General features: G+C 50.8%; 1 protein-coding gene across 1 annotated transcript in view; it reads right to left on the bottom strand.

The window, feature by feature from the left end:
* Window positions 1-1,539: 1,539 nt before the first annotated feature.
* Window positions 1,540-15,555, bottom strand: part of RBM19 (RNA binding motif protein 19) — a 95,691-nt gene continuing 81,675 nt past the window's right edge. Inside the window, exons 24-25 of the mRNA XM_044448931.1 lie at window positions 14,240-14,354; window positions 1,540-1,900 (exon numbers count right to left, since the gene is read on the bottom strand). Of these exons, the coding sequence (XP_044304866.1) occupies window positions 14,263-14,354 (92 nt within the window). The 3' untranslated portion in view covers window positions 1,540-1,900; window positions 14,240-14,262. The remainder of the gene's footprint in view (window positions 1,901-14,239; window positions 14,355-15,555) is intronic.

The following is a 15,555-nucleotide window of genomic DNA, read 5'->3' as shown; positions in this document are numbered from 1 at the left end:
GACAGCTCCTTCAACCTGCAGGCTAGATGCACCACAGTGCTGAGCGGTCTCAGAACCACGGACAGGCCCCCCCCCCCCCAAATGTCAGCCTGCCCTCCACAGTAGATTACAGCCCCCAGCCACGCTACTTCCAGCCACCACTGAACTTGATCCTTCCAAGAGAGGTCACCTTCCAAGGTCTCTCCTGGCGGCATTTTCACACCCTGGGAGATGTCTTCTTCTGATTCTTTCTCTGGTCTAATTCCTTATTTCCCAGCAGGAAACTGACAATGAAAATTCACACCTTCCTTCAGGAAATTACCCCACGGTTAATTCTTGGGCCTCAAAATCCTGCCCAGACAAGCCTGTCTGAATGCTTTCATGACTATGCTGCCTCTTAATAATGATAATATTAAAAATAAAGAGAAGAAAATCCCCCACTGGCACCACAAGGATGAGGTGAGAATGAGATGCAGCTGCCCTGTCAGAGCCGACCGAGTGCATGCTTCCAGACACAGCAACTGGGTTCTAAGACAGCCAAGTGGAAGCGCATGCCTGTCCCTCCAGCCCTCTGCACACAGTGCAAGCAGTGGGACACCCCGCTTGGATCCTGTGTCCCAGGCACCGGTTTCTACCAAGCAGGCAGTCACGCCCAGCCAGCCAGTAGCACCAGCTGGAACTAAACTGGCCAGCTTTGCAGTGGACACACTTACCAAGAGAGGAAAGCAAGAACCTTTTCAGCAGGCAGGCAAGAAACACCACTGGAGAGTCCATTTTCCATAAACCTCTGCAGAGTCTGAATCGCACATCTGGGGGAGGACTGGGGCACAGTCATGCCTGGATGGTTCCACCCCTCTCCCACCTCCAGCAGCTCTTCAGTTTCTCCTGAGTCAGGAAGATTTCCAGGTTGGACCCGAGTCTTTTGCCTGGATTAAGAGCGGAGTCATCTGGCTTTCCAAATGTGCTCCAGGGATTGCTGTCGGCCAGGTCATCCTCTGGGTGGATTTCCCCAGCTAGGCTGCAGTGACCTAATTATTTTGGATCACCGGACAGTTGGAAGTTTGAGAGTGTGTCATGAGCACTCTCACAAAATGGCTACCACAGTATGCATGGTTGATTATCAAGCACTCACTTTCCAGGAGTTAAACTGGTGAGACAAACAGAAAAGCAACTTATGCAAGAAAGTAGGGGTAAAGGTTTCCAGCCTGAACAAAGATGGCACTGGAGGATGGTAATCTGCTTCGTAGTCTGGTGACCCGCTTGTTTAATATCAGTAAGAAATAAAATTAAAAGAGGAGCAGAGAGCCTGAGAGACGCTGAGGTGTTGGAATCCAACTGGTAACCACAGGCACCACAATGGCGAAACCAGGGCCAGGCGCTCTGCCTCTGTACATCTACACCACTGTTCCAACCAGTTGAGGATCCAGCAGAAAGAATTTCCACATACCTCATCGCTTCCGGCTCAGTGCAAACACAGGGAAACTGAGGTGGTGGCAGGGGGCGGATAGAACTTGTAGGGCCGGGCAATACCAAATCAGAAAAGCACAGAAAAGTCAGAGCACAGGAACAAAGGGATTGTAATTTCACATTCATATCCCAATATGTTTAAAAACATTATGTACATTCTTTTTGAAACCTGTGCAAGTTATCAAGAAGTGGGGAAGAGGGAAACCCCGATCTACTGCTAGTGATTTTCTAGGAAGGTTTGTTTCATCTGGTGGCTTAAAAACCAGTGTGGCAGTTTTCTTGGTTGGCAGGCTAAAGGAGACACTGTTGCCTTGTTGGATCCTAGTCAGGATGCAGGAAAGATCCCAGCGAATGGTAAGACTTCTGGCTCTTTGCTCAGACTTCTGACTCTTCTTTGGGGGCTTCGAAGGAGCGATCCAAGGGCCGGATGTCTCTGCAGCGGCTTGATTCAAAACTGGCGAGATGGGGGAGAAAAAGATACGGCATTAGAAGTGTAATCCTTTCAGAGGCAACTTGCTTCATGGTATGATCTGCAGGCAAATAAGCAACCAAATTTTACCAGGGAGAAAGTTGAAAGAAGGAGAGACCGACTGGTTTTCCTGCAAAGGTTGCCCACACAAGGAAAACCAACGGAAAAGGATGGGAGACAAGGCTCTCTCTGCCTGGGACGGTGCTGAGGCCAGGCTCAGAGCGAGTCCTGCAGAGACCAGTTCGCCCCAGCGAGGACTGAAGATGTGGGACGGCTGGGGAAGAAACCAGGTAGGGCTCACAAGCGCATCTGGGCGACGCCTCATGCTGAAAACTGCGCCCCGCATTAAAAATTCGCCAGCCAGTGAATTTCCAAGGGATTTGTAGTAATTAGATGACAAAATGCTGGCAAATCTCAAGCTTGCCGAAGATGTTACTCAGGGGTCAAAGACTCGACACTTTGGGCTGGGTAATTTGTAAGTGTCAATCATGCTCAGCCATCAGAGAGAAGGCAACGCTCCAGCCGCTGCATTCTAACTAAGCCCAGTGCTTCCAGCTCTTTGCCACCCTTCCTCTCCCGCTACCCACTCCAAGTAGCCTCCCGTGCCTGCATGCAAATGCAGCTGCCGCTGCTGCTTCTTCGCTCAGACTTATCTATATCCAGCCAGATCCTGGAAGCCCAGGGTGAGTGCCAGCACAGGTATGCATCTGCCTCTCCCGCTCCCTCCCTCCCTCCCTCCCCGCGGAATGCATGTATGCACATCGGAAAGTCAAGGTGGGGTCAGACTCTTAGAGGACCATGGAAATGCTGCAGAAAAAGGCAAACTCAGAGGTGGGAGAACCTTCCTCGGGGAGGGAAAAGCAAAATGCTTTTCAAATTTAGAATGCCAGTGGACAAAGGCCTGAGATTTGTAGCCTTGGGAGCAAATCTGCAGCCCCTCCTGGGGTCTTGATCCAGCCCCCCCCCCCGAGGATTTGCACGTGGCAACGGTCCTTCCCCTGACCCTTGCTCTGGATTGTGGCACAGTTTCTCAGCTTCTGGGCATTTTTCTCCATTTTAGAAGGTTGGAATGCCTCCTGGAGCTCGAAGCTACATTATACTAATGTTTCTGGCATCATTCCTTTTACCTTCAGCCCTGACCACCACGGCAATGCTTCCCCCCTCTCCCAGGAGTTTCTCCAAAATGGAATTTGGTTCTCAGATTGACAGAGGTTCCCACGCTGTTAGGTACTTTCTGAAATGCTTTTGTTCCCTATATTGCTCTACTGCCTGATAGCCAAAGTGCTCCAGGCAGTTTGCCAAGATTAAAACCCTTGAAAACAAGAACACGCGTAATATAGAAAGGTTTACATATAAATGTACGAGCAGACCACCCATGGACACACAGGCCTGACACATTCAGCCGACAGCAGCACTAAATCCAAGCCCCACATTCAAAAGCCTATCATATTAGGCCAAATACCTGAGCGTACAGGTGCTTTTAACCTGAAACAAAAATGAAGATGTGTCGGTTGGTGCCTGGTGGGCCTTGCTAGGGAATTCATTCCAGAATTCGGTTCTGGAACATCCAGGAAGAAACTGATTTCTGAGAAAGTCCTCTCCTCTGTTGTCACCCTCAGGCCTTCTATGCGAAACACAGCGCAGGTAAGTTCATGCCCCAAGGCACTGTGATCCCAACCCATGGAAATCTTTACAGGCCAAAGCCAGTCCAATAGGTCAATTGGACTTGGAAGCAGACAGGCGGCCGGTGCGAGAGGCCAGAGCTGGTGGCGTTTGCTTGGGCTTTCTTGTCTCCGTTATTAATCTAGTTGCCACATTTGCAGAAGCTGCATCTTCTGGACTGTCTTTGAAGGCAGCCTCATGGAGGGTGCAAAGCAGCAGTTATACTCAAAAGAGTATGGATGGCAAGAGCGTGGATGGCGCATTGTTATCCAGTGGGAAACGACTTAGCAGAGACAAAAGCGGTTCTTCACATAACACAGGTGAAGTTCTACACACGAGCTGCACAGGTGATTGGTTCCTCGTTGGGATGCTCTGAGGAAAGCATCATCGATTAATTCACCCAGTCATTTAGTCAAAGATTTATAACCTGACTTTCAGGGCACAGTGTTGTACTGATGGTGCCTACACACTGCTTCAACTATGCAGAAATGGTTAATCAGAAATTTTAAAGCAGGAATGCAAAATTCTTTAAGCTCAGCTTCTCTGATCAGTCAAATGCAGGCTGGAAAAAGGACGTCTTCAGAGTTTTCTGAAAAGCGAGCTGTGTCAAAGCCAGCTGCCGTTCCCTTGGGGGGGAGTTCCAAAGGTGGGGGCTCACCACCGAGTAGGCCCTGTCCTTGGTACATGCCAGGTAGGGATGAATGAACGAGCAATGTTCAAGCTTGCCAAGTTTCTCCCATCATCATCTTGCCCTTTGTCTTGCTCCCAATTTATGTGTGTTTTTGCAATTGTTACACATCATGTTTGAACAGGAAAAATTCCTGAATCTGAGCACTTTCCCCCCACAGTGAACAGAAACACAGTTCTAGTCATCTGTGGATATTTTGGGAGATGCTTTCTGGAATGGGCATCTGAGCCAGCAAACAAGGCAGGTTTGAATCTTTTGCAGGCAGAAATGGCATTTTTGTACCTCTCTACTGCCAGTCTTTCCTGGCGAGGATCTCAGCCACTGACCTTAACTGGAGTCTGGTGCAAAATGCACACTTTTAGAATGAAAGAGCCCTGAGCCAGGAAATCCATTCTGAGCATCAGAACTGAATGGAGCTCACCATCCTCCTTCAAAGAGATGTGCTCCAAGTTACTCCAGGTTTTCTTCATTTCAACAATGCCTGGGGTTATTTCCTTGCCGCTATCAGGCACAGCGAAATAATTTCAGACTCTGGACTTAATGTCCCTGCAGGCCTCTCCTTTAGATGGTGAAGTGCATTATTGCAGTTCAGATGCACACAACCACCCTTTGTAGTGACTGTTCCAAGCTTTACAACCGCTTCTACATTCTTGATACATTGGAACAAGAAAACCAGTTTGCCAAACCTGACTGAAAACATACACTGTACCTCTCAAGTGGGTGCAGCTCTGAATTTTAAACCCATTTGCGTCTTTATATCACCAGGAATAAAATGGATTTTGCTTCTGTTTGTCATGATAACCCTCACTTCCTGATTGGTGTTTGGGTGCTCATTTAGGGGTTTCCTGGGAGGTGGAGGCCCTTAACTCTAGCCCCAAATCCAGCCTTGTCAAGAGAGAGAAAACTGGAAAACATCCAAAAAGTGAGAACCAGTCTCCAGAGTCTGGAAAAAAAGAGTTTATTCTTTAAGAACCCCATCCATGTTTCCACCCAGTATTTTTTGGAGCCTTTCCCAAAGGCATTCTTAAAAAGACTTCTGAGAAGTGCCTATCTTCAAAGCATGAGCCAGTCCTGACAAAAGTCACTGAAGGCTTTTTATGAATTCCCCTGAAGAAGGGACCAAACAAGAGTGGGATGGAAAGGAATAAACTATTTTCCTGGCAACACAAGGCTCATTCTTTCCCCTTGGATCCTGTTCCCCGAATGCTGGGAGAGCTATGCTGGCCATTTCCCCAGGTGACCAAAAAGAGGGCAAATGTAGGGACACAGCAGGAGATGTGGTACCAGTTTTGGCCTTTCCCTTCCTAATGGGCTGCCCCATGAGGCTGTTCTGATGGCAGACCCCAACAAAGTATGCAAGACAATAAAAGACGGCTGAAAATTAAAGGTGGTTGCAAAGGATCTGGGGATTTAAAAGCCTGAAAAGTCTGAGGTGTAAAATAAAACAACACGCTCTTTCTTTTTTTCCTCCCCTCCCCTCCCCTCCCCTCCCCTCTCCGCTGGCATGATCAGATGCTAACTTTCAAGGACCCTCATTCTGCCCATTTTTAGAGAACTCTTGCTGGACTTATTTTACCAGCTCCTGCAGGTGAGACACTTCACAGCCATCCCTCGGCAGGGATGGTTTGACTGACATGGCTTGTGCACAGGTAACTTCACATGTGGACTACTGCAATGCGCTTCTAGGTAGGCATACCTTAAAGGCTGGTCCAGAAGCTGCAGTTGAGACAAAATACTGCGGCCAATTTGGTAAGAGCAGAGGCTTCTCACCAGCATCTTTACAGCTATCAAGATGGAGCTGAATTACCTGTCTTGGAATGGCTGGGTCAGGTTTGAGGATTGGCTACTTGCTTATAAAGCCCGAAGCAACTTTGGACCAGGATACTCGAGATCACCCCGCCTCCGATCCCTGCTGCCGGATTCTGGCATTCATCACGAGATGCTCTTCCAGTGGTACCCAGGTTTTTGGATGTTCAGCCCATTGAGGACTGGAATAGGGGCTGCAGTGCCAGAGCACACCCACTCGCGGTGAGGCAGGTACCGACCCTGTGGGGCGCCTGATGCTTCCTTTCCATCCCTTTTCCAGCAGGGAAGGCAATCTTGCCTTCTACATATCACTTAGAAGCTTATTCATTGCCAGTGATTTGGGAATGTCATTAAACCAAGATACAGTCGATTTTTTGCTTCTGGGAGAGGACTGTAGCTTGGTGGTCACATTCTGGGTTTGCCTGGAGCGAGTCCTGGGTTCAAATCCCTGGCCAGTCTCCAGTTAAAAGGGATCAGAGATAGGAAGGTCCTTTCCCTGCATGCAATCCTGCAGTTAGATGATTCCATTTTGGGAAGCTTTTGTGGCTGTGTGCTGGGGATGGGAGGGGCCACACGTGAGGGGGCCAGGCCAAATAGCAGCCGAGTCTGTGTTAAAGTTCGTAAGGTATATTACTAAGCCTCAGAAGGAGCATTCCCACCTTTCAGAATGGGAAAGCGCACCAGAAAACCAGTGGGCAATTGGCTGACGGGGGAGAAGGCCAAAGCCAGCCCATGGGCCTGACGCCTCCATTCGAGGGTCCAAGAGGCAGTCTGGTCTATGAGTGTCCCTTGTCTTCACTGCCCTGATCCACGCCAGCTGTGCTTCACCGCGCCTTGCCCAGAAGTTCCACGGCGGGGCTTCCCTCCTTGCATACATCCAGCTCCCGGGACCCCTTCCCCTTCCTCCACACCCTGGTCCCCTCTCCCAGCAGTGCTGGGCTGAGGTGGACCTGCAACCCGACTGGTGGTGGGGCACGGTGGGAAGCGGCAGGGAGGGGGAGGACAGAAGCCAGGGAGACGCGAACCAGGAGCCCGGCTGCCGACGGGAAGCCCCTGCGTGGGCTGCTAAGCTGTCAGCCTGCCAGCCCGGCTCGCTCCTCCGTCTGCTAGCGGAGTTGCCTATTATTTTCCTGGCACCCCGGCCCTGGTTTGCATATTTCACTGATTCAGGTCACATCATGCGCACACACAAGCCATCGCCAGCGTCTGTTGATATTCTCGGTCTCTCGCCCAGCTCCAGTTTGAGGTGAAAGCCTTCCTTATTAGCCAATTTGGATACCCATTTACTGTGAATTACTCAGCCTGATTATTATTCATGAATGGATAAATCTGAAATCTCAGCTCCCCGCTAGGCCCATCTCCCCCTCCCACCCCCCCCATGAATATATTTAGAGGAAAACAAGAGGGTGGTGAGCAGTATCGCTCCTTCTTGGGTATACAAACATGCCGTTGCCTCAGAAAGCCCGGCCCTCCGATCTACCTGCTCGGTGCTGGCCGCCCCGTGGAAATATTTCCCCCTGTGCCCACACAAAAGGGGGACCCCAATTCCCCCTCTAAGCAGGGGGAGCGGCAGGCCAAGTGGCCTGGCCGCATGTGGGAAGAAGCTTCCTGACCCAGTGCCAGGTTGGGAATGGCGCAGAAAGGGTTTCCACTGCACCTGATCTCTCCCCAGGAAGGCCCATAATCCCATTAACGCAGCCCCCGTTTCAGCCCTCCTGCTCTTTGTTCTAAGGAGCCCACGCCTGGCCAGGCAGACGCAGTGCAACTTGGGCTCACCCGCTCTCTCGCTCAGGGCGGGGGAAATTTGCTTCGGCACATCCGTGTCTGTTGTGATGTCCCAGGTAGGTTGAAAGTTAGTGGGCCCCTTCGTTCTTTCCACCCACCCACCTGACCTTTCATACTGCCCAGTAATCCAAAGGTTTTGAATGGAATGCAGTGATGCACCTTAAATCAGGCCCATTGTCCTGGGACGGCACTTGAATAATGCTCCTAAAGCAGGGATGCAGGACCTCAGGCTGCGATGGCCCACCTGAAGTCTTGGCCCATCCTCCTGAGAGGGCCGCTCCCTTCCCCCAGCCATCCATTATTTTGCCTTTTTAGGCTTTCCTGCACTGCCCCCTTCCACTGAAAAGTAGCCATCGGCTACAAGAGGCTGACACTAAAACAGGGTGGTCTTTTTGATGTTCTGGTCCCTGCCCTTGGCCTGGTTTGCTACTGGCATCTGGCATCCAAGCGCTTATCCAAAATGGAACTCAACCCTTGGCTGCAAGATGTCAAACACCCCACTGGAAAATGTTCAAAGCACTTCGGATAAATGGCATCTCAGTAATCTTTGATAACCACCATCTCTTGCGGACCATTAATCACACGGCATAACATTTTTGTGGGTAAAGATGAAGCCAGCCTGCATGTGCAACAACGGGCCTGAAATGTGAACTCAGCATCTCACACTCACTTCTCCATCACCTTTTCCACAAAAACGAAGTAGGGCCAAAACAAAATGTTGCGGTGCATCTACTGCAGACCTGAGAGGAGCTGTTCCATTCGGGAATCCAAGCCAGACTTGTCCTATTCAAGCTGGGCCCAGGAGTTGGGGAGAAGGTACTGGTTTTTGTCTTTCTGACTTCAGTTCTTTCCATGCTACGAGATGGCCAGATGCAAAAGAGGAGGGGGCTCCTGTACCTTTAATAAGTGCAAACAAGAGTCAATTTCAGCAGGAAGCTTGTCATGACACTATTAAAGGTGCAAGAACCCCATCCTCTTTTCCATCTGGCTTTTCCATCTGGCCTCTTTTCCATCTGGCTCTGCTGTAGAGGGCTTTCCTTTCCTTCTTCTTAAAAGAGCCACAGATAGAGCAGGAAGTGACTTGTTTGTTTTAAAAAACCTTGTAAAGAGCATTCCCCACCTCCCAACCCAAGAAGCTGCCATGGTCGCATCCAGACCAGCATTGCTGGCAACTCTTTGAGGCTTCACAGTCAAATCAGGTAAAACATGCCTTGGTATATCCATTTTTTCAAACCTTAACACATTAGTAACAATCCTTCCCTTTTATTGCTGATAATGTTTGTTACTGATAATTAAAAGCTTATTACTGATTAGGGACAGGGTGAGAATCTAATTGCAAAATAGGAATCATTAAGAATAAAAACATGCACAGATGCAACAGCAGGGGGTTGGACTCGATGGCCTTCATGGCCCCTTCCAAATCTACTATTCTATGATTCCCCTTTTTCCCATCTTCTGGGATAAACAGCTATGCTCTTGAACAAGTCGATTCATTCCTAACTGGGGATGTGGACAAGAATGTTCTCTAAGCAGTGAGCATCCCGCCAAACTCCAGTGACAGGATTTAGATGGAAAGCTCAACCACGACAGTTAAGTGAGATCAGGGCGGGTATGAATGTGTACGCTAACTAGTGCGACACATTTAAATTTCCGCAAACTCCCACCCCGGCCCTGTTCCAGCCTTTCCCATGGTTTGAGCAAAGTGAGATGACTTTGGAAAAGAGAAGAGATGCAGAGTTCTTGCGCTTGCCTTGCTCATGAGGAGGCCAAGGAGTGTGCGCAGGGGCCTGCCTTTCGCTATGCACTCAGTCCTCCGGCAGCCTCCTTGACTTCCCATACTTCAGTTAAAGCCCAGAGAAAGCAAAGAAATCTTTCCCCAGGGTGTTTTTTTGGACCAGGGAGGCTGCAAGATGTAGAACAGAAAGAAGATGCACATGGGGCACTTCTGGCTGCTCCTGAATTCTCTCCACCCTTCTGGAGGGGCACTGTTCCTCCCCGCACACGTCCCAGGCTGATGCTAGATACGGGGCATGGTGACACATGCGCCACTGCAACTTGGCCGCCAACCCACTTGCAGCTGTTTCCGCTTGCCACACTGTGATGACCGCGAAGGGTGAGCTCTGCTTCCGAGAAAGCACTTGAGGAATTCGCCTTCCCTTGGAGCTGCTCCGTGACACTGTCAGCCCAATATAGAAACATAGAAAACAGAGCGAGTCAGAAGGGGCCTCCCGGGCCATCTAGTCTGACCCCCGGCTCCAGCCGGCTCCGCTCACGACATGCCCACCATGTGGACGTCCAGCCTGTCCTTGAACACCCGCACTGATGGGGCCTCGACGACCTCTCGTGGAAGCCCATTCCACACCCTCGGGGTCAATATCTCTGCTCACAAGGCCGTTGCAGGATTTCCGAAGGTCGTTTGTGCACAGATTCATGCTCTAGGAGAAACTTTTTACAGGAAGTGAACAAAGCAACACTTCCTTAAAAGTGGGAAGCATTTTTTCAAAATCTGGAAAGACTCTAGGGATCAAAAAAATGGCAGCCATCAAGAAAAACGTCCGGAAGGTTGATGTCTTCAAGAGAGCATCTCAGAGAGGCTGTTCCATGTGGAGAGGACCACCCTGTCCTCCGCATCTCAGGCTGCGCTCCAACCTCGGGTGGGTGTGCCAATGAGGGAGAAAGGGGTGGGGAGGGCCGGTGCTGAGAATCCACAGCAGCGTAAAAAGAACAGCCCGTTGCATCAAGCCACGGCCCAGCTTTCTCTTCACCCAGTGGCCAACCAGGAATTTGCCAGAAACCCCGAGATGGCTCCCTTGCCAGACATGGCACACACGGCCTCTGACCCACGAGGCTGCATAGCCCTGTCAGCGCCAGTGACTGGGCAACAGCCTACCAAGGACTGGCCACGGAGGATCCACTTCTCCTCCGTGGATCTGGGCCAGGCCCTTTCAAAGCCCCTCCAAAGTGGTAGCCGGCGCGGCTGCAAATGCTATTGCTTACGTGTTCCTGATGTGAAGAAATCTTTCCTTCCTGTCCCGAACCTCGCATCAGTCAACCGGCCCAACCGGGTTCTGCTATCCTGAGAGAGGGGATGGAAACCGCCTCCCGATCCACTTTCTCCACACTGCACGTAATTTGGTGCGCCTCCCTTAAACAACCCCAGAGGTTGCGATCTTCCTGAGACTTCCCAGCTCCTGTTTCCACAACTCCACCAGATGTGCTCAAAAGTAAATTGCTCAGAAGGGTGACACGTGAAGAAAAGAAGACCAAAGGCCAAAAGGGGAACCGGCCCAGTTGTGCCTTCCATTCGCCCACAAGTTCCTGGAGGATCGGCACACTCATATTTTAAGTTCTAAAGCCACCCACGAAGAACCAGCTGGTCTACTCTAGTGTAACTGACTGACAACTTTTCACCCTATTCAATCGGCATGGGTTATTTCCAGGGATGACCTAATCCTCCTCCTCCGCTGCCCCATGAACAACTTAATCAAGCAGGTCTCATTCTTTGCTCGGGAAAGAACTTTCAAGGAGAGGGGAAAGCTAGAGGGAGAGGACAGGGATTTAGGGTTTGCATTGTATTTCAGCAATGCATTAAAAATTCAATGAACTGGTTTTTTAAAAAAATTAAATTATTGGGCAGGCTAACATGTGCGCCCTAGTTGCAAAGCAATCCCTTTGAGACATCAATTATTAGCCAAAAAGATTCCAGACAAATCCTGCTGAAGTAGATAAGCATCGTTAACTCAAGGGAGGGGGAAAAGTCTTCATTAAGGCTGAAAAGGACCCCTTCCCCCAATGAGCATTTGGGTGGATGGGGGGGGGGGGGAATCAAAGTGTTACATTTATTTTTATAAAAATGTAAGCTTCAGAATGGCTCCCTATCCATTCTTCTTCCCTGCCCCCATTGGCACCCCCCGCAACAAAACCCATGCGCCTTTGAACATCTGACTGGCAAGCATTTCGCATTTCAGTCTCGGCAGAACAAATTGAATTAGATGTTGAAACCAGGCTTGGATCTGTTCGCGAACGCCTACCTGCTTTGCTTGCACTAATCCTTCGCTGCGCCGCTGCGGAGCACAGAGACTCTCCTTCGCGGTGAGCGATGCGCCCCGCCATGACAGACAATGCGTGCGGGAGTGGGAGACGAAGACGCCAGCAGCCCGTGGCGCAGCTATGCAGGATTGCGCTCCGTACATTCATTCTGGGCCCCAGCTCAAGTGCTGCGCAGCTACGCCGGCAGTGGCCAAGCCCCTGTTCTCCTGGCAGGGCACTGGCATCGCAATTCGTGGGATGAAACTTAGTTTCCATAGGTCTGTCTGCATGGATTCTATATCTGTTCTGTGGTTAGCCCCCCTCCATCCCAGCCCATGTGCTAGCAAGCGCATGATTTTCATGTTCTTGATGACCCACTGCTGAAGGCCTGTGGGGCACCATCGGAATCCCAGCTGCCCTGTCTTGCATGGGTTCCAGGGGCACTTGCTGGATCACCGCTCTATCTGCGTCGGAGGTCCAGCTGTTTAAGCAACCCAAGATGACAGGAAATTGCTCTGTGCAGAGTCAGAGCGTGAGCCAAGCTCACTCAGGCTATAGGAAGGGCCTTTCCTGGCTCTGCCTGGAGGGGCCAAGGATCGAAACTGGACACTCTTCCAGCCAAGGATCGAAGCTGGAAACCCTTCCCTGTGCTCTGGCCCTCCCCACAGAACACACGGAGTGTTCCTGTATCACTGGTCTATGAGGCTGTCACTCGTGGCAAAAGGAGCAACCAGAGCCATTCTCCTTTTCCTCCTGCAATGTCTTTTGGCACAGAATGAGGCGGCATCCAAGCAGGTCAAGGAAGTGGACGCGGGGCCACTGAGAAGGGGGCACCGACTGTTCCTATTGAGGCCAGCTACAAAATAAATCACATATGAATAAACCCTTCACTGCTGCTATCGATAAGATCCTTGTCCTCGCTCCCTGAATGTGGCAGTGCTTCCTGCTCAACAAGCCCCGTCCTCCATTCGCCACTTGTGCGCAAAGCTGCGACGTCTGGCTTGCTTTGTTTTGGTCCTGCGCTCCGGCAGAATTGTGGCATGCACCACGCACGAATCCTGCTCCGTGTGGGTTGCCAGCAGCCCTCGTTGTCCATTTATGTAACCCTCGTGCTGCCTGCAGGCCCCACGGTGCGGGGCTGCGGCCAGAGCTGGGTCATTGTGTCGCCTTTCATTCACTGGCTGCCCGGCATGTTCTGAACCCTTCGCTGTCGACACGGAGAGCTGCTCCTACCTTAAACTGGCTGCTGTCTTCTCCCCCCGCCCTTTTCTCAGCCAAGCTGTGCACTCTCGAGGAAGGTGTCAGGGGGCCCAGACATCTCGAGGTACCCTAGAATTAGAGCTCTTCCAGAAGGGCACAACGCACTGCAGGGCCCCTAAACTTATTCCAGTGGGAGGCGAGCCATGGCTTAACCTGGTAAGGGATTAGTGCTGGAATCCAGCAGCATCTTCTCTTTCATCGGGACAGCGCCAGATGCCACATCCTCTCTCTCTCTCTCTCTCTCTCTCTCTCTCTCTCTCTCTCTCTCTCTCTGCACAGCTGCAAATGAGGCGGGTGCATTAGAAAGGTGGTTGGCTGCCTGAGCGCCCAGACGGCGCCGGCAAAGGAGCCCAATCATCTGCTGGAGGGGACGGGCAGCGTCCCGGCATTTGGCAAGGACCGGCGAGGAGGTGCAGCTGTGCTCTCGGCGAGCGCAAGGCGGGCTCGGAGCTGCCGCGCACAAGGGTGAGTGGCACAAGCATCTCCTGCGCGGGATCAGTGGGGGAGCGTGGGTGGCATGGGGTGGGAGCCGGAAAACGTGCTTCTAAGGCGATGAGAGGAAAAAGCAGCCCAGCGGGGAAAGGGGAACCGGAGCAAGGGGAACCGTCTCTCACAGCAGCCGGATAATGTGACGGAGACAAGGCGCAGGCTGACCTGCAGCGCCCCACAGACCTGCAGCGCCCGCACTGACAGTTGTGATCATCTTTCCCCTTCTGCTTCTCCAGGACAGAGTTTGACCTGCTGTCTTCTCAGGGAGACCTGCTGCGTTTGCTTCATCTGTGCAAGATGCCCTCTATCTCCCCACTCTGTGAAAACAACCAGACTAATTCCTTCCTTTTCTAGGTTTTCCTGTGAAAACCACAGATATGCCAGTTCCTGGAAACCAATGAAGAACACGACTAACTTGTAAAACCTGCTAAAATTTTAAGAGGGAAGAGCGTGGAGGGATGATCCGCAGCCGCCTCCGCCTTTCTCAAGGGGTCAGGCTTCCCCTGGGCTGTACAATGCCAAGCTGCAGCTTGAGAATAGGCTTATAGGATGGAATGCTCCTTGAAGGAAGAACATTCTATGACACCTGACAGCTGACCCTCTACCTTATAGTTTTGTGGCAGGGGTCCTAGGTATCGTCTTCATTCTCTCCTTCATCTTCCATCTTCTCCAAGATTTCTTCTAGGGCAGCTGACCGCTTCTTCTTCTTGGTTGGCGTTTCTGTATGGGTCCAAAACGACAAGGTTGAAGGAGTGAGAGCAAAAGAAGACAACATCATTGTCCTGTATCTGCCCACCAGCAGAACCAAAGACCCTCTTTCAACAAAACCTCAGTGACTTAGTAGGGCTTGTAGGATCTAGATCACAGAAAAAAACAGCCCTTGTGTTCCAGCTCCTTGTTCCATGAAGGATGTTGAGTACCTGGAAGGGACTGAGAAGAAACGCAACTGCATGTATATGTACCCAACCTCCCAGGTCAAAATTTCAGCTGTTGACAGCCAGGAATCCAAATTCTGTCTGAGCGCTGATTTTGAGTGTTGGTACTTTGTGTTGGGTACCGGAGACAAGAGAAGGGAGTTCGCCAACTCTGTGCCTGAGCTGATGGAAGTGGCCTCAGATGTGGTGCTGAAGACCTCCAGAAGGACAGCTCCAAGGGATCCCAGCTTCCACACCGAGCCTGCTGAGTGCAGGGCCAATGAAGTGAGACGCAATCCAGACAGGACAGAGGCACTGTTAGTAGAGGAGTCGCTGACTGAATGAGTGATATTTAAGCAGCCTGTTCTGGAGGGGTCACCCTCTCGAGGTTCATAGTTGGGGTGCACCTGCGTAGGCTGGTGGACTTGTTTGCATGGTGCATCTTTATCAGCTTAGACTGATAAACCAACCACTTCCTTACCTGGACAGGGATAATCTACCTCCAGTGAACAGCTCTAGGCAGCTTTGGACCAGGTGCCCTGAAATATCATCTCTTCCCATATATACCTGCCCAGACCCTAAGACCATCCTCAGCAGTCTTCCTGAGGGAACCACTGCCAAAAGAGGTCAGGTGGTGTCTACTGGAAAGATGGCCTTTTCAGTTGTGGCACCCTGACTTTAGAATGGGCCTCCCAGGGAGGCTCACTTGGTACCTACATTGTATTCTTTCTGGGACTGTGCAAAGACCTTTTTCTCAGGAATCATCCCAGGAAATTTTAGTTTCCTTTTGGTTTTAAATTCGGTATTGCATTTTAAAACTCTTTGCACTGCTGCTGCATCTTACTCTATTTCCCACTTCTATTTTATACTGTAGCCTTTATTATGTTATACTGTGGTTTGTTCTGCATTTTGTGTTTCAAATGGCTATTAATTGTGGTGAACCACCCAGACAGCTTCAGCTTTTGGACAGAATAAGAATGCAATAAAATAAAGCAACAGATTCTAAG

Source organism: Varanus komodoensis, unplaced genomic scaffold (assembly GCF_004798865.1).
Source record: "Varanus komodoensis strain SLA01 unplaced genomic scaffold, ASM479886v1 scaffold56, whole genome shotgun sequence".
NCBI classification, from domain to species: Eukaryota; Metazoa; Chordata; class Lepidosauria; order Squamata; family Varanidae; genus Varanus; species Varanus komodoensis.
Note: the sequence above shows the minus strand (reverse complement) of the source record. Positions and strands in the feature narration are given on the sequence as shown.